The sequence below is a fragment of the Acomys russatus genome, chromosome 22, assembly GCF_903995435.1.
Source record: "Acomys russatus chromosome 22, mAcoRus1.1, whole genome shotgun sequence".
NCBI lineage: Eukaryota > Metazoa > Chordata > Mammalia > Rodentia > Muridae > Acomys > Acomys russatus.
The window spans coordinates 17,221,399-17,243,330 of NC_067158.1; the positions used below are offsets into that span (position 1 = coordinate 17,221,399).

At 46.3% G+C, this 21,932-nt stretch overlaps 1 protein-coding gene across 2 annotated transcripts in view; it reads right to left on the reverse strand.

Annotated features, from left to right (window-relative positions):
• The window catches only part of Ddc (dopa decarboxylase), a 90,829-nt gene that overhangs the window by 53,006 nt on the left and 15,891 nt on the right, over positions 1–21,932 (reverse strand). For both annotated transcript variants that reach the window (XM_051165054.1, XM_051165053.1), the window contains exons 2-6: positions 18,560–18,768; positions 13,557–13,670; positions 10,481–10,600; positions 1,923–2,057; positions 384–527 (exon numbers count right to left, since the gene is read on the reverse strand). In XM_051165054.1, the coding sequence (XP_051021011.1) occupies positions 384–527; positions 1,923–2,057; positions 10,481–10,600; positions 13,557–13,670; positions 18,560–18,768 (722 nt within the window). The remainder of the gene's footprint in view (positions 1–383; positions 528–1,922; positions 2,058–10,480; positions 10,601–13,556; positions 13,671–18,559; positions 18,769–21,932) is intronic.

Consider the following 21,932-nt stretch of genomic DNA (forward strand, 5'->3'; position numbering starts at 1 on the left):
ACTCAGGACCTTTGGAAGAACAGACAGTGCTCTTAAACTCTGAGCCAACTCTCCAGCCCAAGAACTCATATCTTGACCCTCAAGTGTGAGGCAAGAATGAGCTGAAAATGATGCAAGACTCTTTTTTTTCCCTCAAAGCTCACTCCTAATGAAAGTCAATACCGCCTAAGGCCCCCCCATATAGCGCCACCTACTGGGGACCAAGTGTTCAAATAGCTAGCACTATGAAGGACATTCTCATTCAAGTCACTCTAACAAGTGAACATAATGACTACCTCTCTCTAGAACATGCGCGCGTGTGCGCGCGCACACACACACACCTCAAACTCTACCCCAGGCTCAGAGGATCCGACAGTGCCATCTCCATCCAGCTTTGAACTTACAAAGAATGGAATCAGACCAGCAGCCTTGTCTTCCTCCAGGGCCTCCTGAAGGGCAGAAGCTCTCATGGAAAAGTTGTCATCCGAAGGGATTGCTTTTATTTTTATTCCACCAATTAATCCAGCTCTTTCTACAGAGGAGTGTGCCTGCAATGAGAATGGGTAGGACTGAGTCAGTGAGGCTGTGCTCCCGTGACGGCTGAGGCACTGGCTCTGCAGAGCACTTGATCTAGCCTCTAGATATCCCGCGAGGAAGACAGAGTTGATTGCTTCTCTCCCAGGAAAGCATCTCTTTCTTGGACATGGTTCTATCCTGGAATGTTGCTTTCCAGCCTAATGAATCAAAGACTACCAGAGTGAAGTGTTGGCTCTACACTGATTAAGTTTTTAATCATCTATGTGATTTTAAATACATATAGATTTAAATATATAGCAATATGCACACCAAAGGGCTATACAATAAAATAATACAATGGGGTGGTGGTGTTGCACACCTTTAATCCCAGTACTTGGGAGGCAGAGGCAGGCAGATCTTTGAGTTTGAGGCCAGCTTGGTCTACAGAGTTCCAGGACAGCAGGACTACACATAGAAACCCTGTTTCAAAACAACAGCAATAGCCGGGCGTGGTGGCGCACGCCTTTAATCCCAGCACTCGGGAGGCAGAGGCAGGCGAATCGCTGTGAGTTCGAGGCCAACCTGGTCTACAAAGTGAGTCCAGGATGGGCAAGGCTACACAGAGAAACCCTGTCTCGAAAAACAAAAAAAAAAAAAAAAAAAAAAAACAGCAATAAAAAGTGTATATAATATATATTATAAACACATTGTATATAATGCATATATGATATACTTTTAATATTTTTTGGTTTTGTATTGTATACAGTGTGTCCATAATGTATATTATATATACACATACAACTAACAAGATAAAATGAAGAAAAAGGCACAATAAAAACAATTGATCAAAAAGTCAAGTAAATAAAGTAAGTGAGCTAAAACTACTAAGTTTCTGTTTGCTTCTATCTGTAGGATTTTATGAGCATCATAATGAACTCCAAGCCAGGCCTCTCAAGCCACAAGCAGGCCGGAGTGGTCACAGCAAGCCTGGTGCTTTTATCCCTTCTGGTAATAAAAAAAAAACAACCAAAAAAAAAAAAAAAAAAAAAAAAAAAAAAAAAAAAGGCTTTGAGAATGTACATGATTTATAAAGCTGGGATTTGGCATCAGGTTAGAGCCTCACTTCCAATTTTTCCACAGTGGAGCTTTAAAGGCAGGCCACAGGGGCATGGTGCAATTCCACACTACAAAAAAATGGTAACCAGCCAGTTGTGGGGGCTCCCAGCATGTGTATTTTATTTCTGACTAGATCTATCAAGCTCCCACGATAGAATATGAAGTTTCTCCTCTCAAGAGCCCTGGGGAACAGCTTTTGGATTTGACATGATACTAACTAACTGTTCTTGGATTCCACTCTAGGGTGGAGGATGGTGGGGTGGGGAGGGTGGGAGTGGGTGTTGGGCCAACGCCCACCCCAGCGCACTCACCTGATCCGATGTGTAAGCGACCAGCTTTTCCATGATAGCAGCTTGTGTTAACTCTGGGGAGGCTGCCTGCAGCTGGCGGATCACTTTAGTCCGGGCAGCCAGTAGGGCCACCAAGGTGGCTTCGCTGGCACTTCCCTGAATCCGAGAGAAAAAGGCCAAATGAAATCTGAGATGCTGCAAAGGAGTCCCAGTCTAAACTGTTGGAAGACATATTATTTGTGTCCATAGTTTCCTTTAAAAGTTGAGCCAGAAATTGCAAAATTCACTTATTTTTTGCATCTAACATCTGCAGGGGCTGGTTTAGCTCTTGTAATTAGTTTGACATTGCTTTATCCATATTATGTCCCAGTGAGCTGACATTCTGATCCTGTAGCGTATACAAGACCCTGCAGGTGTTCTCTCATGGGTTCCTTAGGCCTGGTCTGGGACATACTGTCTCCACTTCCATCAGAGGAAGAGACTGATCCAGGGCAACCTGCCCAATCCCTGCTCTGTGTTCCTATGCATGTGAACAGAACAATTTGTATTTGCTTATAACATAGGAATGCATTTTCCTTGACACACAGAGGTTGACTTGGAAGGTTTCTCCCACTCTTTAATGTAACAGGCTGAATTGTGCTCACTCATTCCCTGCAATCCACGTACTGAATCCCTAGACCCCTGCACCTCAGACTGTCCTACATTTAGAGAAATAAGACCTTTAAAGCCATGCCTGGTATACGCTACATGATGTATGTGCTTGCCGTCTTAGCACTAAAGAGGCTGAGGCTGGAGGATAACTGTGAGTTCAAGGCCAACCTGCGTATATAACCGGCACCAACCCAGCTAGGGCTACAGTATGAGAAAGTCTCAAAACACCCATAAGAAAAGAAGGAAGAAAGTAAGGATGTTACCAGTAAGGAGAGAGGGAAAGACAGAGGGGGCTTTTAAGTAAAAATTAAATCTTTAGGATAGACCCTAATCCAATCTGACCTGTATCCTGAGAATAAGAAATTAGTCAGCCAGGCGTGGTAGGCGCATCCCTTTAATCCCAGCACTCAGGTGTCAGAGGCAGGCAGATCTCTGTGAGTTTGAGGCCAGCCTGGTTTATAAACCTAGTCTAGGACAGTCAAGGCTATACAGAGGAACCCTGTTTCGAAGAACAAAAAACAAAAACAAACAACTGCTCCCCCCAAAAAATCAGAAAGAAAGAAATTAGCTGTCAGCCCTGTATGGTGGTGCACACCTTTAATCCCACAATTTGGGAGGCAGAGGCAGGGGGATCTCTATGAGTCCAAGGCCAGTCTGATCTACAGATCGAGTTCCAGGACAGCCAGAACTATACAGAGAAGCCCTGTCTTGAAAAGCAAAAACAAGGGGCAGGCGTGGTGACACACGCCTGTAATCCCAGCACTCAGGAGGCAGAGGCAGGCGGTTCTTTGTGAGTTCAAGGCCAGCCTGGTCTACAAAGCAAGTCCAGGACAGTCTTAGTGGCACAGAGAAACCCTGTCTCGAAAAACCAAAAACCAACCAACCAAACAAACAACAGCAACAAAACAAGCAAACAAAAATAAATTTAGAAAACAAAGAAAGGAAGGAAGGAAGAAAATAGCTGGCAGACATGAAATACACAGGGGAGAGAGACAATGAGAAGATAGGAGTGAGAAGACAGTAATGAGTAATTCAAGAGTCATCCTTGGGAAAGCAATCCTGCGGACACCTAGGTCTTGTCCTTTAGCCTGCCAGCCTGCAGGACTCAGGAGCAATGCATGTGTTGTGTCAGCCATCTTTGCTCTGTGCTTTCTTCATGCAGGCCTAGTGAACCAGTACAAGAAATCTCAACCATTTAAGAATTGTACACAATCCAGCCAGGCATGATGGTGCACACCTTTAATCTCAGCCCTCGGGAGGCAGAGGCAGGAGGATCTTTGTGAGTTCGAGGACAGTCTGGTCTACAAAGCGAGTCCAGGACAGTCAGGTCTACAAGAAAAACCCTGTCTCGAAAAAACAAATACAAAAATAAAAACAAACAAACAAAAAACAAAAGAATTGTACACAGTTCATCTGTTGAACTTGAGACTGAGTGAGAGAAGCGGGTTTAGTGCCTATCGAGTTTATCCCATTTAATTTGTAGAATAATCCTAGTTTTAAAGTTTTTCATCTCCCTGATTTGCTGTACTGTTAAAAGCAAAGCTCCATTTGGTCTTTCTTGGTACTTTCTAGTTTTGTGCTCAACTGCCCTGGTAGACAAACCCCAGGAGAAACCCACCAAACATTTGCTGACCCTGAAAGCTTTGAAGACTGTGGAGTTTTTTCAGATAAATATACTGTGTGTTGTGTAGAAATGCAATTTTTTTCTTATTAATATGTTACCTCCCTTATCAGTCATGATCTTGCACTTTGATTTTGCCATCCACTGCATCTATTTATTCTTTTCAATCAACTCCTATTCCCTGAGGGATGAGATGAGCTTTGAAACTAGGTACATGTGTTCCATTTCCGTAGCTGGGATGCATGAGTTCAAAAAAACAGACCACGGTCTTCACCAAGCATCGGAGTGAGTCACACGTTTCCTTCAGGCTGTACTTTCACACTCATTCTGCCTGGTCTCAGACCACGTCAAAGAAGCCTGGCCCACAAGACTGGCAGCTTTTTTCAGGAAAATTCAAGTCTCTGAAGACAGACACTGCATCTCCCACTTCTGTGCATCCCATTAACTTTCCCTCTTGGCTTATTTCACCCCCCTCCCTGGCCACAGTTTGTTTTTCACGATCTATTAAAAAGTGGATAGCGATTGTAGTGTCACATACCTTTAATCTCTGCACTTGGGAGGCAGAGACAGGCTGATATCTGTGTATTTGAGGCCAACCTGGTCTACATAGTGAGTTCCAGGACAGCCAGAGCCGCATAGTGAGACCCTGTCTCAAAGACAAAATGAGAACAAAGTAGATAGAAAAAAAAAAGTCCACCCTCTCTTCAGAGCCTTGGACTACTTTGTGAATTAAGGCTACTGAGAGGCCATGCCACGCCAAGCTCACTATGAGCTTGTTAGGCACTGTCCATGTTCTGAGAGAACATTCTTTCTTTCGTCAACAAAAAATAATTTAAGAAATAGCAACACAGTTCAGTGTAAAAAAAAAATCATCTTAGAACATTGGGTCTCAACATACTATTGCAAGATCTGGTTTGGGGAAATTTGAACGTCTCAGTGAGGGGCTTTCTCTTCCTTTCTGAAAGTGGTGGTTTGCCGAGGGAAGAAGAGAGAGAGCAGTGACAGAGCCCAAGCCGAACATTGTGCTCCGTGGCTGAGAAACAGGGAGATTGAACAGACCTGAGTTGCATCCCCCTAAGCCCACACACTTGCTCCTTCCTTTACCTGGAACCGGTTTTCCCCACGTCTTTGTGTGGCGCCCTGATGCCTTTGCTTCAGGCAGACAAAGGTTGCCATGGCGAGCCTGCTCTGAGGTGGGAGGGACCTTTTAGGAGAGTCAACACTCAAGGCTGCTGATGCCCTGGGCCGAGAGGTCTTTTCATCTTCCAGGTTTTACAAATGTCACCTCATACAGGGTAAGAAATTGGCAGCTTTTCTTCTACAAGAGCTTCCAAACCCAATTAAGAGACCCATCTTGCAGGTGTCATTTGTCTGGCCTCACAATGATGGTGTGCCTTTTCGGCTCAGACACCCACTGCTGCGCCGGAGCCAATGCTAAGCTGTGATTACAGCTCTGAGGGGATCGATAAGGCAGGCTGCCTTGCAGGCTTGTCACTGGCCTCACAAATTACCATCAGCCTCATGGGCTGAAAAGGGCCAGCCAGCTCCCTGCAGCAAACACAAGGAAGTCTGCTTTCCACCAACCCAAAGTAAGTGGGTTGAGCTCACAAGGGCTTTGTTGAAGCCTGGGCTGAGAGATGCCAGAATTAGTCCTAACCTGAGCCTGGGGCTTCTGAAAATGAGGTTGCATTTACTGAAGAGATGGTTTAACCCATGGTAACATTCAAACCTCCAGACACTCTCCCAAGCAAAAGCCTGGGCAAGCTGCTGATAACGTGCAACACCATCTTTAAATGCTGCTTTTAGTTTCTACCACTGGACTTGTCTGAGACTCTGTATCTTTGCCATGAAAACTATGGTTGACAATACAACAAATCCTCGTACGTATTTTGAGGATGAAAACTGATTGCATATAGCACAAACTAGAAGATTCATCTCTCCATACTAAAGACTCAAATTGTATGCCCAGTGGCTCAGAAGTGCTGCCGTCCATGGCTCTGTTCTAGTCTTGCTGGAGGGTTGATGTGTCACATGGAGGAAGCCGATGATCTTAGAAGGCTGGTGCTCTTGTTCTTACACACAAAACTGAAAATCAAGCACAGTGTGGATATCTTAGGCCTTATTTACATAAGTTGTGGCACATCAAAAGAAATTGCACACGCGGGGCTGGAGAGATGGCTCAGAGGTTAAGAGCGCTGGCTGCTCTTCCAAAAGTCCTGAGTTCAATTCCCAGCAGCCACATGGTGGCTCATGACCATCTGTAGTAAGATCTAGCGCCCTCTGTACATGCAAATAGAACACTGTGTACATAATAAATAAATAAATCTTTAAAAAAAGAAAAGAAAAAAAAAAGAAAAGAAATTGCACACGCCTGTAATCCCAGCACTCGGGAGGCAGAGGCAGGCGGAGCTCTGTGAGTTTGAGGGCAACCTGATCTACAAAGGGAGTCCAGGACAGGCAAGGCTACACAGAGAAACCCTAAAGAAAAAAAAAGAAAGAAAAGAAAAGAAATTGTACCGTGATAATATTCTCAGAGAATATTTGGACAAGAGGGGAGCCAACATGAGAGGAACAGGAAGAGTGGGGCAGAGCACTGGGGAAAGGAGGTTGATAAAAAAAAAGTATAACATGTGTATGAAAGTGCCATAATGGCGAGTAGTGGCGCACACCATTAATCCCAGCACTCAGGAAGCAGAAGCAAGCAGATCTCTGAGTTTGAGGCCAGCCGGGTCTACAAAAGTGAGTCCAGGACAGCCAAGGCTACAGAGAGAAACCTTGTGTCAGAGAAAAACAAACAAGCAAACAAACAAACAAACAACAGCAGCAGCAACAAAACAGAAAAAAAAAGTGCCGTAATGAAGATCATTGTTCTGTTTACTAATTTAAGTAAACTGGGCCTGATGGCCACACCTTTAATCCCAGCACTTGGGAGACAGAGGTAGGCAGATCTCTACAGAGCCTGGTCTACAGAGCAAGTCCCAGGACAGCCAAGGCTGCACAGTGAAACTCTGTCTCAAAAACAACAACAACAACAAAACCTAGAGAGAATTATGTTCTAAAATAGCTAGTGCATTTTCCCAATTTACAGTGAGTGCCCATTATCCATAAATACAGAGGGCACAACAATTTTTAAAAGTATAATCAAAATTGACATAGAGGATGACAGTAAATTGCCAATGTGGAAAATAACAACTATACACAGAAAACCATGAGCAATCCACTGAAAATATAGGGGGGGAAATGACCAAAAAGAAAGAAAGAAAATGGGCTGGAGAGATGGCTCAGGGGTTGGGAGCACTAACTGTTCTCCCAGAGGACCCAGGTTCAATTCCCAACACCCACATGGCAGCTCACAACTGTCTGTAACTCCAAAGTCTTATACCCACGGACATACATGCACATAAAATAAAAATAAATAATTTCTTTAAAAAAAGAAAAAAAGAAACTATTCAAAGAGAGAGAGAGGAATTATGAAAAAGGTACTGAGTCCATGGAAACTCAAGCACCTGAAAAGTGTTGAGATGGCATCCTCACTAACTCAGGACCGAAGAAATGTCCCAAGAGAGATAGAGAGAGCTTGGGCATGCATGAGGCCACAGGGCTTACCAAATGCTAAATTATGGTGAAAAATCATCTACTCTAGGGTCAGGCCTACTGTGAAGAGTGAGACACTTGCCCAGAAATAAGTAGACCATAATTCCAGACCATGCCTCTGAAGACAGCTCTGCTGGCCTCTGTAACCCTGACTGGCTGCCGTCTCTCCGGACACTTAGACTTGATAGTCCTTGTCAAGGACCGCAAGGGTGACCCAGGAAAATCAGGATTCCAGCATCGGAGCCTGGAAAGGCACCAGGGCTTCACCCAGAGGAGACAGCTCTGACTCTGCGTGTTGGGGACATGTGTGGCAGCCCCTTCTCAAACTGGAAATGGCACCATTTTGTGACATTAGCCAAGTAAGTTTGGCTGTGTCACACAACCTCTGAAAAGAAGGAAACTGTGAAATTACATTGGGACTTCCCTACTTCATTCCTGCAGCTAGTTTTAGAAGTCCAGTCCACAATAGCCATTCATGTCTCAATTATAGTAGAACATATATGCACATTTACTTATTACATATATTTAATAGCATATTATAGGAAATACCAATATATTTGGTATATATCATATATATTATATATGATAATATATGGATACACACACATATGCATGCATACATACATAATAGAGACTTATTGTGGCCACAGCTGGTGTGAACTCAGTGCAGATGACCATGAAAGTCTGATTTTCCTGCTCCCACCCCTCGAGTGTTGTTATTACAGGTCTCAGCCCACCAAATTCTAATAGTTCATTTTTTATCAGCTCCCTATTTAAAGTGACTTAGATGTGACAAAGTGACACGGTCCAAGAATGTAAAGAATTTGGTTTGAGCCGAAGACCCTTGCTGGCCCGCCCACATATCTCTGCATTAGAAGGAACAAGAATTTACATCCCTTAAACCCCACTGGAGCCCTGCTGCGTTTGACTTTCTGCAGGCGGGGGCTAGGAACCCACAGTGAGAGGCAGTCCTTTCCCAGCTCTTCTGCAGACTACGTGCAACACAGACCCTATCTCCCACACTGCCGAGATGCCAGGCCTCTTTCCCAGACGGAGGTTGTTTACCTTCCAGGGGAAGGGGGGGGGGGGGGGGGGACTTTGTTAATGTGATTACATTAAGAACCTTGACTTGGAAAGATTGCCTTGGATTATCGGAGCGGACCCAGTCCTATCACAGGGTCCTTAAAAGTGGAGACCGGATTTCACATCTGCAGTCAGATCATGACAGTGAAAGAAAGGTCAGCAAGATGGAACACAGCTGCTCTGGGAGGTGGAGATGGGAGTTGCAGGCCAAGGCATTCCAGAAGGCTTTAGAAAACTTGAGGAGGTGGGGAAAATGGATTTTCCCCTTGGGCTTCTAAGATGACAGTCTTGATTTTTAGCTCGTTAAAACCTAGGTCCAACTTACAGAACCATAGGATAAGAAATGAATTTGAAGCCACTAAACTGCCTGTAGCACCCTTAAGAAAAAGACCATACACTGGAGGCTAAAACGCTGGGTCTTTTTGAAAGGTCTCAGGGCTACAGACTGAGGGCCTTGCTTCCTGGTTTAGTTTGGCCACACCAGGCATGTGATCTTCCACAAAGACATTCTCATGTCAGCCCCAATGTTCTCACTCATAAAATATGCGCAGCTATCACTGATTTATCATAGTCTCTGGGCTTCTGAGGAAACAGTACATATACATTTTAAAAAATTCTTTATTCTAGTTAGTACTACTTTTTCAGTGTTACAACCATGAACTTGACATGAAAAGAATAACATAAGAGGGGTGATGAGTTGATGTAGTTAATGTAGTTGATCGTCTGTGTTACAAAATGTTTTTTAAAGGCTCACATTTGCTGGGGCATAGTGGGATAGTCTTTTAATCCCAGCACTTGGAAGGCGGAGCGAATGGATCCCCAAGCTCAAGGCCAGCCTGCTCTACATAGTGAGTTCCAGGCCAGGACTACATAGTCAAACCCTGTCTTTAAAAAAAAAAAAAAAAGGCATAAATTCCAATCATTCATGCTGAATATCCTGATGGGATGGGAAACTCACCACGGCTGTCATTTGCATCTGTTGTGTGCCCTCATGTAAGCTCTGCTGCTGTTCACGATGAACACGGAGAACGAATCAAATGTATGCATAGACATAGTGAAAGCCTTAGGTAAGCTGCTGGCTCACAGACAACTAGCACATACAGCCAAGTAGCACATACAGGCAGTGAAGCATGGCCACAGCTGTCACTTGTGGTAAAGACAGGATCCTATGGTGACAGCAAGATCTTAGGTTCTAGAATACAAAGACACAAGGTCGATAACTTCTGAGCCAGAAGCTGAGGGGTACATTGTCAGCTGTTTGTGCCTCGGTTTGCCTGGTTGTCACATAGAGCTCTTAATTCACGGTGCAGTGAGAAGTAAACATCTGGAAAGTGCTTAAGCATGGTGGCCAGCACTGGATACCCCAACATGTGCCTGTGCCGTGGCGAGTGTTCTGTCTACCAGAAGGGCTCCTGGAAATGAGTGCTTGCCTAGAGCTCATGGGAAGCAGGACCAGATCCCAGCTACCCTGAGACCAGGCTTTCCCAGCTTTCCTGTTCTCTGGAAGAAACCTAAGGGCACAGCAAGAAGTGACATGGGCACCATTTTCTGTTTGCAGCTGTGGTCCTTTGCAGAGCCCACACTCCCCGCCCCCCCAAAGACTGCCTTCCCTGCTTTTCCCCCACCTTACCTGGATCACTCCTCCCCCTTCACCAGCTCTTCCAGCCAAAAAGGCCTCTGGCAGCTCCAGCATCTTCCCCAGCCAATCCATCATCACTGTCTCCAGCTCTGTGCAGGCTGGGCTTGCAGCCTGCAGTGGGGGTTGGAGGAGAAAGTGAAGGAGCTAAGGCATGCCACAGGGCCACAGGGCCACAGGGCCACAGGGCCACTGGGCCACAGGGCGGCTGGCCTCTGCACAGAAGGGGGACACGGAAAAGCGTTGTTTCTTTGGTGACTTTTCTTTGATCAACTTAGCAAAAAGTTCACTTTTTTTTTTGTTCCCCACATCCACCCTTGGTGGGGAACCAGCCCCTCATTTGGTTGCTGTGATTGGAGTGTGTCCTTCCCACATTCGCATTGAAACCTGAACCCACCACGAGAGTATTAGGAGGTGGGGGAGCCAGCCACACAGGCTGAGTCAACCAGGCTGGGTGGTTCCTTGGTCATGAACCGATGCAAAGTGGGTCACCTCGGGAGTGGATTAGATAGACACAAGAAAGCTCACCCCAGCTTCTTGTGCGTTTCGTGCATGCCTGCTGCCTGCTGCCTGCTGCAGTCACACGGCAGGCTATGCTGCCAGATGCCAGGCGTACGCTTTTCACCCTCAAGCTGACTTCTAATGTTTATAACAGATTCAGTGTATGATATTTTGTCCCCCCTGCCCCCAGAAAACGGATTGAGACAATGCTGTGTTCTCATTCCTCAGAGACCCCCGAGAAGCTTCAGGGGTTGCCGTTGCCAGGAAGCCTGGAAGCAAGGCCTGGGCTTGGCAGCATTGACAGAACTTTACAAGAAGACATTTCTCTGCTCTTCCTCAGTTTTTTTTTTTTTTTTTCCCCCAGCTATGACCCAGGGATCCACGGTTAGTAGGTCTCTGTGGGCCCCTTATGACTAACCTCACCAACTCCATCATCTCTCCATGCTAGGTCACTGGGTGTAAGCTGAGAACAGTCCCTGAGTACACCAACCTCCCCAGCCCTAACACACACACACACACACACACACACACACGAGCATTAACGCTGAAGCAATGGCCCTTAAAATCTCTTAGTCTCAGATTGGCCTCAAATGCCTGAACTTGGCCTCAGAAATACCTTCTTTAACGACACCCTTAGGAACCTAGTCCAAGATGCCTGCCTGCGTGTGCTCTATGTGCTTGAACATATAACAAAACAATATAGAAAGGTCCACTGGTAGACCTTCCTCTATGGCCATGGGTGAATTTTAGAGTGCAGAATGGAGTCAAGTACATGGGCATTCGTTCTTTCCTTCTGCTAGGCAACACCAGACAAGCCACTCATTTTATGTAGTCTTTTCATTCCCCAGTTACTTGGTGTCTGGCCTCTCTCCTTTCATGGCACACAGTAGGTGCCTGGGTTCTCTTGAGCCCAGGCAAAGGCGCCTCCATTTTCATTTGGATCTCTATCTAAGGGCCACAACATGGTGACCGGGGTGCTTTTATACATTCTGGCATGATGTACTGGTAGCAAGAGGGACAGAGGCCTTCTCCCTGCTGGTCAGATGGTCATCCCCATCCTGGTGAGTTCTACTGCAGCTAGGCTAATCCTAATCCCAGGCACAGGAACTAGCATTCTGTGTTATGAACCACAGCTACCGAGCAACACAGTCTTTGGGTCAGGAAAGCAGGCATTTCCTCACTCAAGATCATTCTAGAAAAGCAGAGGTTGATGCTGGGTCTCCAGATGTAGGAACAGTAGAACTACCCCCAATGAAACTTGTCACTATAATGTCACTCAGCCTAGACCAGATCTGTTCCCAGAGGAAGGAGGTCTCAAGTGCCTGACAGAAGAGCAATGAGAACAGTTTAGCAGGCAGACCTTCCCATGAGCTGTGACCCCTGCTTGCCCAGCTCCTGAGGATCCCAGCTTGAAGAAAAGCAGGTGCCATACTATGAAGCAGACAGCTCAGCTGGGCTCTGCTGGATGCTTAGAATTCAGAAGACGTTTGCCCTTCTATATCCTAGACCCTCACTCAACACTAGTCAACACCATTGGGTTCCAAGGCACGGACAAGGGAGATACACTCACTATCTAGAGAGTCAAAGACAATTCTAAGATTTGGAGAACTCTTCATGGTGTGAGCAGGCCCAGAACCTGAGAGTTGATGGCACCTGCGTCAAATCTCTCCTGAAGCACACAGTTGGGGCACAGAGAACAAGGAGACCTAGGCCAGATGCTTTCAGAGGAGGGACGTGTCTAACTCTTTACTCCATGTAGAAAGAGACCTCACACAGGGAGGGATGAATGCCCTTCCTTTCCCTTCCCTTCCCTTCCCTTCCCTCCCCTTCCCTTCCCTTCCCTTCCCTTCACTTTCCCTTCCCTTCTCTTTCCTTCCCTTCCCTCTCCTCCCCTCCTCTCCTTTCCCCTCTCCTTCCCCCCCCCTTCCTTTCTTTCCTTCTTCCTCCCCCTTCCTCTTCCCCTCTATCTTTCTCCTTCCTCCCACTCCCACTTTCCATTCATAATTTCTCTTCCTTTAAAACTCCCTCCCCGGGGCCCAGACTCTGCTTTCGGCAAAGCGGTGGCCCTACTGCCTACAGGTGACATCCCATCTGGGCAGGACAGGAGATAGGTGGGGCTAGGAGAGAGAGAGGAATTCTGGGAAGAAGAAGGATCGCCACCAGGAGAAGAGAGACCTAAAGTGAAGAGAGGAAGGCCGCCATGGGTTAGCTGGAGGAGAAGCACATGGCCGGCGGTGTGGATGGAGAATCCAGATGAAGAACACCAACAAGTATTTGGGATTATGGATGGGAGGTAACTTGATAGAAGTTATTGGAAGCAGATGACATGGGATTGAGGCAAGGATCCCATGCCTGCCACACTATGGGAGGTAGTTTAGAGGATAGATATCTGCCCTGCTCCAGGTAAAATAAGGCTATTTTAAAATATAACCAGTGTCTGTGTCTTGATTGATCGCTAGCCGGGCCTACAGGTAATACAGATCATTTTTTAAAAAATAATACCTGTGTGCAAAGGAATCCCCTCCCCATGCAAGAACAGACCCCACTACAGGCTCTTGGAGATACTCACCCAGGAGAAGCCAACGCAGCCGATAGCCCCGCACAGCATGTCTGCGATCATGGCTGGATAGGAACTAGCCGTGGGGAAGTAAGCGAAAAAATAGGGACTGTGCCAGTGTGTCACCTGTGGGGAGGTAGACAGTTACTCCGTGGCAAAGGGGATCAGGCTGCACTGAGTGAGGCTGTGAGTTCTTCCTCCAGGATGCATGTAGAAGGTAACTGGGACAGAGTTTCTCAAATCCAATCACTGTACTCTCACCTCATTGTCACTAGAGTGTTCTATCTGTTCTGTGTCTGAATGTCTTTGCTAGCCAAGAAATTCTGGATTCATAAGGTAATATGGGAAATTATTATAATCTGTCATAACACATGAACTCCCTAGGTAGGGATCATAACAAGACTGTCAGGAGCCAGGCGTGGTGGTGCATGCCTTTAATCCCAGCACTTGGGAGGCAGAGGCAGGCGGATCGCTGTGAGTTCGAGACCAGCCTGGTCTACAAAGTGAGTCCAGGATGGCCAAGGCTACACAGAGAAACCCTGTCTCGGAAAACCAAAAAAAAAAAAAAAAAAAAAAAAAAAAAAAAAGACTGTGTCAGGTTCTTGCTGGGTGCTCTGGGTGCAGCACCACGCAGATGTGATCCTAGAGTGAAAAGCTTGGTTTTCCTAAAACTACCCTAGTAAGTTCAGTTGCCTTAGTGTGTTTTGTTCTTAGTGGCCAATTTTTCTTGTTTTTAAAGATTTGTTTAGTAGGATCCCTTCCCACTGGCTTGTTCAGGCTGCTCCCTCCAACAACTAGCACCCTGAAGAAGAAGAAGAAGAAGAAGAAGAAGAAGAAGAAGAAGAAGAAGAAGAAGAAGAAGAAGAAGAAGAAGAAGAAGAAGAAGAGCTGTTATGGGGCTGGAGAGATGGCTCAGTGGTTAAGAACACTGTCTGCTTTTCCAAAGCACCCGGATTCAATTCCCAGCACCCACATGGCAGCTCACAACTGTCTCTATTTCCAGTTCTAAGGGATCTGACACGCTTACCTTGACACTAATGCACATAAAATAAAATTAAATAAATTTTTTGTTTTGTTTTGTTTTGTTTGACACAAAGTTTCTCTGTGTAGCCTTGGCTGTCCGGAACTTGCTTTGTAGACCAGGCTGGCCTCGAACTCACAGTGATCCGCCTGCCTCTGCCTCCCGAGTGCTGGAATTAAAGGCATGCGCCATCACGCCCAGCTCAAATTATTATTATTATTGAAAAAAGAGCTGTTACCCCTGTTTCCCACAATGGCTGCTGTGCCCCCTGCCTCCTCCAGCGCACAGGGAGCAAACACCTACTCTGTGTCATCCCTGGGTTAGGTACAGAGGAAAAGCTCAGGTTGGTGGGGAGGAGACACACCGAGTTGGTGATTTAGGGAATTCCAGGGACGATGGAAACCAGGGTAGTGGTGAGGACATGTGGACCATGGGTCCATGGGCAGAATATTTTTCTTGCACATGCTGAAACACTAGCCCCAAATGGCAGTATTGGGAGGCAGGACCCTGGCGAGTGCTTAGATCATGAGAGTGGGGCCTGCATGGTGAAATCCGGGTGTGTATGAGGAGACTGATCATAGACTGATCGTAGACTAACAATTCCAGAATGCATGGAGGGCACTGACACTATCTACTTGGCAAGTTTGGACACCAACCTCATCCCACCCCCAGAATTTCATTAAACAAAAAAATAATTCTGCTTCTGAGATGTTGAAAGCTATCTTCTGTGTAGTGATTCATAGCAGGCTAAGGAAATATTTCTTTCTCCCAAGTTCAGAATGCTACATGGTTCTGATCAAAAGAATCTGGGACACCTTTAATCCCAGCACTCTGGAGGCAGAGGCAGGCGGATCGCTGAGTTTGAGCCCAGCCTGGTCTACAAAAGCGAGTGTAGGACAGCCAAGGCCACACAGAGAAACCCTGTCTTGAAAAACAAAAACAAAAGATTCTGGGAAAACGGTCCACTTCTGATTCCCTAAATCAAGGAGCTTGGTTTCTTTCTGTACTGTTAGCCAGGTTAGGCCAGCTCAGACTTCCTCCTCCAGATCTACTCAAGTAAACTTTTCATTGTTGTTGATTATAAGACAAAACTCTGTAGGGTTTTAAGATCTCTGAAATCAGGATGTTCCTTACTCTGTAAGGAATATTCGCAAGGAAACTACCCTCTGGACAGAGTACAATTTTCTGTGATGAGGCCACTATGCACAGCCTTAAGTTGATATCGTTAAAAAAAAAAAAAGAATATGTTTAATTTTTTAAAACGATATGCCTGTCCGGGGGAAGAGATTTCACAAAGTGAACTGCCAGCAAAGACAGAAAGCAAGCATTCATTCTTCACCAGTGTATAAGGAAAGACGATCCCTGTGAGCAGGAGGGGCCTAGATCCTGTCATTATCGAAGCTGGGAGCTCAAATCACTCCATGTAAACATTGAACTGAAGATGAAAGTAAGGGTCTGCAGGATGTGAGGGGCGTTGGGTGTCAGGCAGAGAAGGAGCTATTAGCAGGAAGAGGTTAAGTGTGGTGGGGGAGGAGGGGGAGACCAGAGAGCTAGCTCTCTAAGCACTGCAGCCTACAAAGCCGCTCTCTGTAACTTAGAAAGCCCTCATCCAAACCCAACCTCCAAAAACTTGAGAAACGCTGCAGCCACCAGGTCTGCATGCTTTCTTATAACACCTTGCTGTGGTGTGGCTCTTAAGACTCCCCCAGAGCTCTGTGTGTTAGAGGAGGCAGTGAGAGGCCTTTCTTTGGTGATGTGCCCTCAAAAAATGACTGAAACGATGGTGGCCCCTTTGTCTTTCTCTGCATTGCTTTCCAGCCACGAGGCGAGTAGGTTTCCTTTGCCTTACACTTCTGCCATGGGGCAGTGGCTCACCACAGGCTAAGAGCACTAAGACCAATGAGTCCTGGAGCTGAACCTCCAAAACTTTAAGGTGAAGTGAACCTTATTCTTGTGTAAAGTCTGTTGCTCCAGCCATCTGTTACAGAGTTAGAAAGCTGATTAGCACGTTGCTGTTTTTTTTTTTTCATAGCCTTTGCAAAGATATAAACATGTCTTTTTCTCAGTAAAACCACATATTAGGCATTTATGTGCCACGAGCAACCCCGATTATGAAGATAGCCAACTAGGAAGGCTCATTAAAAAACTGGAAGATTCCAGCAAGGCTCGTTGCACGTCTGTCTGTCTCCAAGCCTGGGAGTGGGATAGAGCCAGAGGGAAAAAGTGAGAGTGAAAGAAAATCAGGGTTAGCAAGAACAGGAAGGGGGGGAGGAAAGGGGGAGGAAGGGAGGGAGAGGGGGAGGGAGGCTGACAGTGGGTCTCTGAGGCTCTGGAGAACTTCACAGGCTGAGTGATGTGTTCAGCAGAGCAGGACTGGGGCCCATGGGGCTTTAGAAAGAAAGAAAGAAAAAAAAAAAGAATGTTCAGATAAAAACCAAAACATCTGTAGCGGTAACGCGCTTGTCTTTGCGGAAATGCCTTTATGAAGTGTAATTGCAAAGGCCCATAGAGGAAGAGGCCAAAGCCTGCACAAATGTACAGGGCCAGAGGGCACAGCTGGGGCCCAGGGCCTCAGTTTCTTTCAGGTACCTGGAGGCTCCACACTGTCTGCAGCTCTGTCTTTCTTCACTACCCACGTCTTGGGAAAGGCCGCGGTGACTCTAGACAGGAAAGGACACTCCTCTGCCTTACTCTCTGTGAATAGTCACAGGGTGTGTGGACTGGATGGTCCCACACTGGCTCTGCACAGCCCAGGCTCTTGATCTAACTTATGCTCAACCACAGGGCTAGCAGGGGCTGCTTGGATCTGTCACCCAGGGGGCTCACCCCCCCCCCGAACCTCTGCGTCTCCCAGTTTTGCTCTGCACAGTAAATACTCCTATAGAGTGTAGACTCCTGCAGGAAGTGTTTACATATTTCCAGCACTGCAGGCCCTGTACTCCTGCTCTGCCTGACATTTGCCTGTGCCTCCCTGCACTGACTTTATGCTGACCGGCTTAGTTTATTTGCTCAACTGGCAGGCTAGAGCCAGAATTTTGAGTTTTGCTCAAAGAACAAATGCCAGGGGAAATCTTCTGAAGATGAAACTTGACAAGGGCTGTGAGAGCTGTTCTGGAACTGAGGAGCTTACACTGAAGCCTGCGACTTTGGCTGACTACATGCCTCCCCAGAGACTCTGTATTCTATCTGAAAACAAAAGCAGGTACCCACTATCTCGGACCCCCACCCCCACCCCCAGCTCTGCATAACACATGCTTGTTTCTTATTCTCCTTACAGCCACAAGTACCTAAGTGCTGGTGGTGACATGGGCAATCTGCCAGTTTTACCAGCACCAGACCCAGGCTTTACACATGATTTGGGGATCAGAGTCAGACCCATTTGTTTGGAGCCATAGTAAGGGATAGGCTTTTAGGTAAACTGCTTGGTGAATAAAGTAGGACTGAGGTTCACTGCAGCCCTTTGATCCCTCTGACTATGAGGGACAGTTTAGCTATTCTGTGCCTTTGGGCAGAGCCTGTGCACACTGCTGATGCCCAAACAAAATGAAGAAAACATTCCCTCTGCACATGAAAGTTACCCTTTGGCAGATAGCGAAATGATACAAGTACCTTTATTTAGGATAATTAATTAAACCATTTGCAATCAACCATCAGGAGCTTTTTTTTTTTTTTTTTTTTCTTTGCCATCACAAGATAACACTCTAGGAACCAAGGATGGTGGAGTGAGTGCTGAGTCTTGGGGACCTTGGGAGAAACCCCTTGCACTGCCTTTGGAGGGCATGTAGTTTGGATTTATCATTTACTACCCCCACGAGAACTTTGTGAAGCACCTAACCTCTCTAAACCTCAGTCATCTAAGATGGAACCAAAACTGTGATAGGAGTTTCTCTTCTGCTTACCTGTGGCAGTTACCCCATGACATCAGAAGTGTAATTTCCAAGAGGTGACACATTAGCATAATCCTGCTGTCATCTGACCTCAAGTACGTACTCACCCCTGGCATGATTATCTTCTCAATGTCTCTGATTATGTCCTCATATGTTTCTGGTTCCTGGGGGGCAGCGGTGGGGATCAGGGACCGAAGGTAGCCAGGCTCCACATCAGGGTACACTGTACGTTTTTCAATGCCTTCCAGATAGTCAGCTATATAATCCACCATCTCCTTCCCTCTCCTCCGGAATTCACTTGAATCCATGTTGAGAACTGTCCATGGAGGAAATAGAAATCCCAACAAAGCATTACACCTCTGGGGCAGGTCCAGGGAGCAGTGACTCTACATCCCCAAGAGCACCTAGTCTCCAACTCAGCATCCTTTGCCTTCTTCCCTGTCTGGATGAGACAGACATGCCACTGGATCCACACACTGGATCCGCAATGCCCATCCCACACCCCATAGGACACTCAGCAGAAGGTACATCAGCACCTTTTTTTTTTTCCAAGACAGGGTCTCTCTGTGTAGCCTTGGCTTTCCTGGACTCGCTTTGTAGACCAGGTTGGCCTCAATCGAACTCAGAGCGATCTGCCCTGTCTCTGCCTCCCGAGTGCTGGGAATACAGGTGTGCGCCACCATGCCCGGCCACAGCACCTTCATTTCTTTAAAAAACGCATTTTCAGTAAAATGCAAGAAATACACATTCTTGCATTCTTCCAACTGTAACGACAAACACTGGTCCACATTCTGCCTGCACCCTGTGTTAGCCATTTGAAAGAGAGCCTTGCACTTTGGGCCCCATCTTTCAGCTGAGAGATGAAGAAGGTAGTGCCAACCCCTGAGGAGCGGGTCAGAACATGACCATGATCTGTGGGAACTCAGCCCAGAGCCCAGGACAGCACAGCCCTGGCCAAAGCTAGAGATGGCTTTTCCTGGAATCCCATCTCCTGATCACATGCTCCTTTCCCTACAATCCGCTTGTCACGGTGGTGCTTTCTTTATGGTACCCACGTCACACACATGAGCAGCTCTCACGAGTTCATGTTTGTTACCTTCCTTCAGCACTGCAACAACGTGAGTGAAGCCAACAAAGTTATCTTCTCCACGGCGCTTACCACAGCAGGCTTGGGATGAAGGCCATGAGACAACCCTTTCGCAGTACATTTGGAGGGTCATTTCAAACAGTAAAAATCGCCAAAAGAACAACAACAGAAAACCCCCAAACCAAAAGCAACCAACCAATAAAACAAACAAAAAAAGCAATATAAAGGATGAGGTCAAAACAGATTGGGAAAAAAAGGACTCTTGATTTATATCACTAGAACTGAAACACAGGCAGGGTACTGTGCCTTGCTCAGCCTCAGAGGAGTGTGTGTGCGTTTGATGATTCACAGAGTTTCCCGGCTGAGCACTTGGTCACAAAGGCATAGTGAGCCTTAATTGAGAATTCGGTTACAAGTTAGCACGCCAGAGAATCTAAATGTCTGCAACTTATGTATAGTAAAAATAAATAAATAATAACAATCAACTGTATTTGCAAAACAAGAAAGATGGACAACCCCCTAGAATCCTATCATCCCCAATTGTAACATGTATCTTTCCTAAAGTGTTCCTAAATTCGCAGGAGACAATTGAATGCTTAAACAAAGGATACATTTCTAAATCCCTCCCTTAGTCCAGAGCTTTGTAATTGAAGATGGATTTTCCATCAGAATAAGTACTGGGGATGAGGCAAATCCATTGTGATTAGCAATGGGGCTGACCTTCATGTCGCGTTCCCAGCACTTCTCCATGCTCGCCTTTGTCTGGGATGGGAGGGGGGCTTGGACAGATTTTTGTGATGTTAAATGCATTAGAAATGATTCATCAGACACTTTTTTTAAAATGGGAAGACGGACTTTTTATTCAAGAGTATTGCATAGGGGAAGGAGTTTGACCTCAATTTTGAGACGCCAAGGACAGATGGGGAATTGTAGCCAAAGGGGATTACCTAGAGCTCTTCAGAGGAGTGAAGCCCACCGTATACATATACTTCTAACTACAAAAGGCAGTTTATTGGATTGACTCACATGCTCAGGGGCTGTTCATTTCCACAATGGCTGTCAGCAAGCTGGAGGACTAGAACCCAGTTGCCATTTACATCCAAGATACCGGAAGCCTCAGGACAAGAATGACCCAAGGATGCAGTCTGAGCCAGAAGTCATGGGCCCTGAAGGTGGCTCGGGGAGTCACTGGGTGCTGGTATTTATAGACAGGCGGAAGAAGCTGAAGTCTAATGTCTACAGGTCAAGGCAGCAGCAAAACCGGGTGCCTGCTAAGGGCAGAGCAATGGGGCTCTCTCCTCCCGCCATTGGATTCATCTGACCCAGCCTACCGGTGATGCTCAGATTCAAGGCTAATCTTCTTCTAAGTTCACTGGTAACGCATTCCCAGAAGCACCAAGAAATGTGCTTTACTGATTTCCTAGGTATCTCTCATTCCAAGCAAATTACAACAGAGGACGACCATGATGGGAGGTGGTAAACCCAGTGGGTAAGAAAAATGACTGAGGACACGGGAGTTAGGCTCAGGGTTGGGAGCTAGCAAGCTGGATCAGATACCAAGGGCAGAAAAGAGCTGAGATGCTACACGATTAGACACTAGCAATAAATGCCCAATAGGCTTTGCATGGCTTCTTCGTCAAACTAGGCTTAAGGTGACAAATGCTAGCTTAGGAGGTAGCTGGTATTCAGGGACAACATGCCCGATCAGGACTTTCCTTCTTCCTGTGTTTTCACCCAGGCATGATTTATAGATGACCCAGCCCCCATTTCGGCGCATTCGGGTGCATACTTCAGCCACCGAGTGCTTGGAAGACAATGATGATGCATAAGATAAGATATGAATTATGAAAACAGTGAGTGTTAAACCAGCAACAGAAGGGAAACCATACTGATAAAGGAGTCCCTGTCACATGCCTTCTCTGGATGGCATTACCACACACTGTGCGCCGGCTATAGGCAGACAGTGTACCTCGTTTGCTGAATATCACCATCATTACCTATTTCTCCTTCTATTAGTGGGAAGGGGTGTGTGTGTGTGTGTGTGTGTGTGTGTGTGTGAGAAATCCCAAGGCTGGGGCTCAAGGTCAAGAGATGACCTACACAGACAGACCCTGACACGGCGTATACACCAACACGCTCCATGAATTTGCTACCATACAAACCCTCGTTTTTCTTAACCGAAAAAAAAAAAAAATCAAGATAATGATAACACCGGCACAATTTTTATTGTGAGTATTAAATAAATGCATATGAATAGGTTTGAACGGTGGTACTGGTCACTCAGGAACTGCCATTTATAGTAGCTCCCGTTGTGTAGATTTTAATCTTCTGAGGTTTCAGTTACTTGCAGTCAACTGCAAAACGCAGAAACATTAAATGGAAAATATACGACT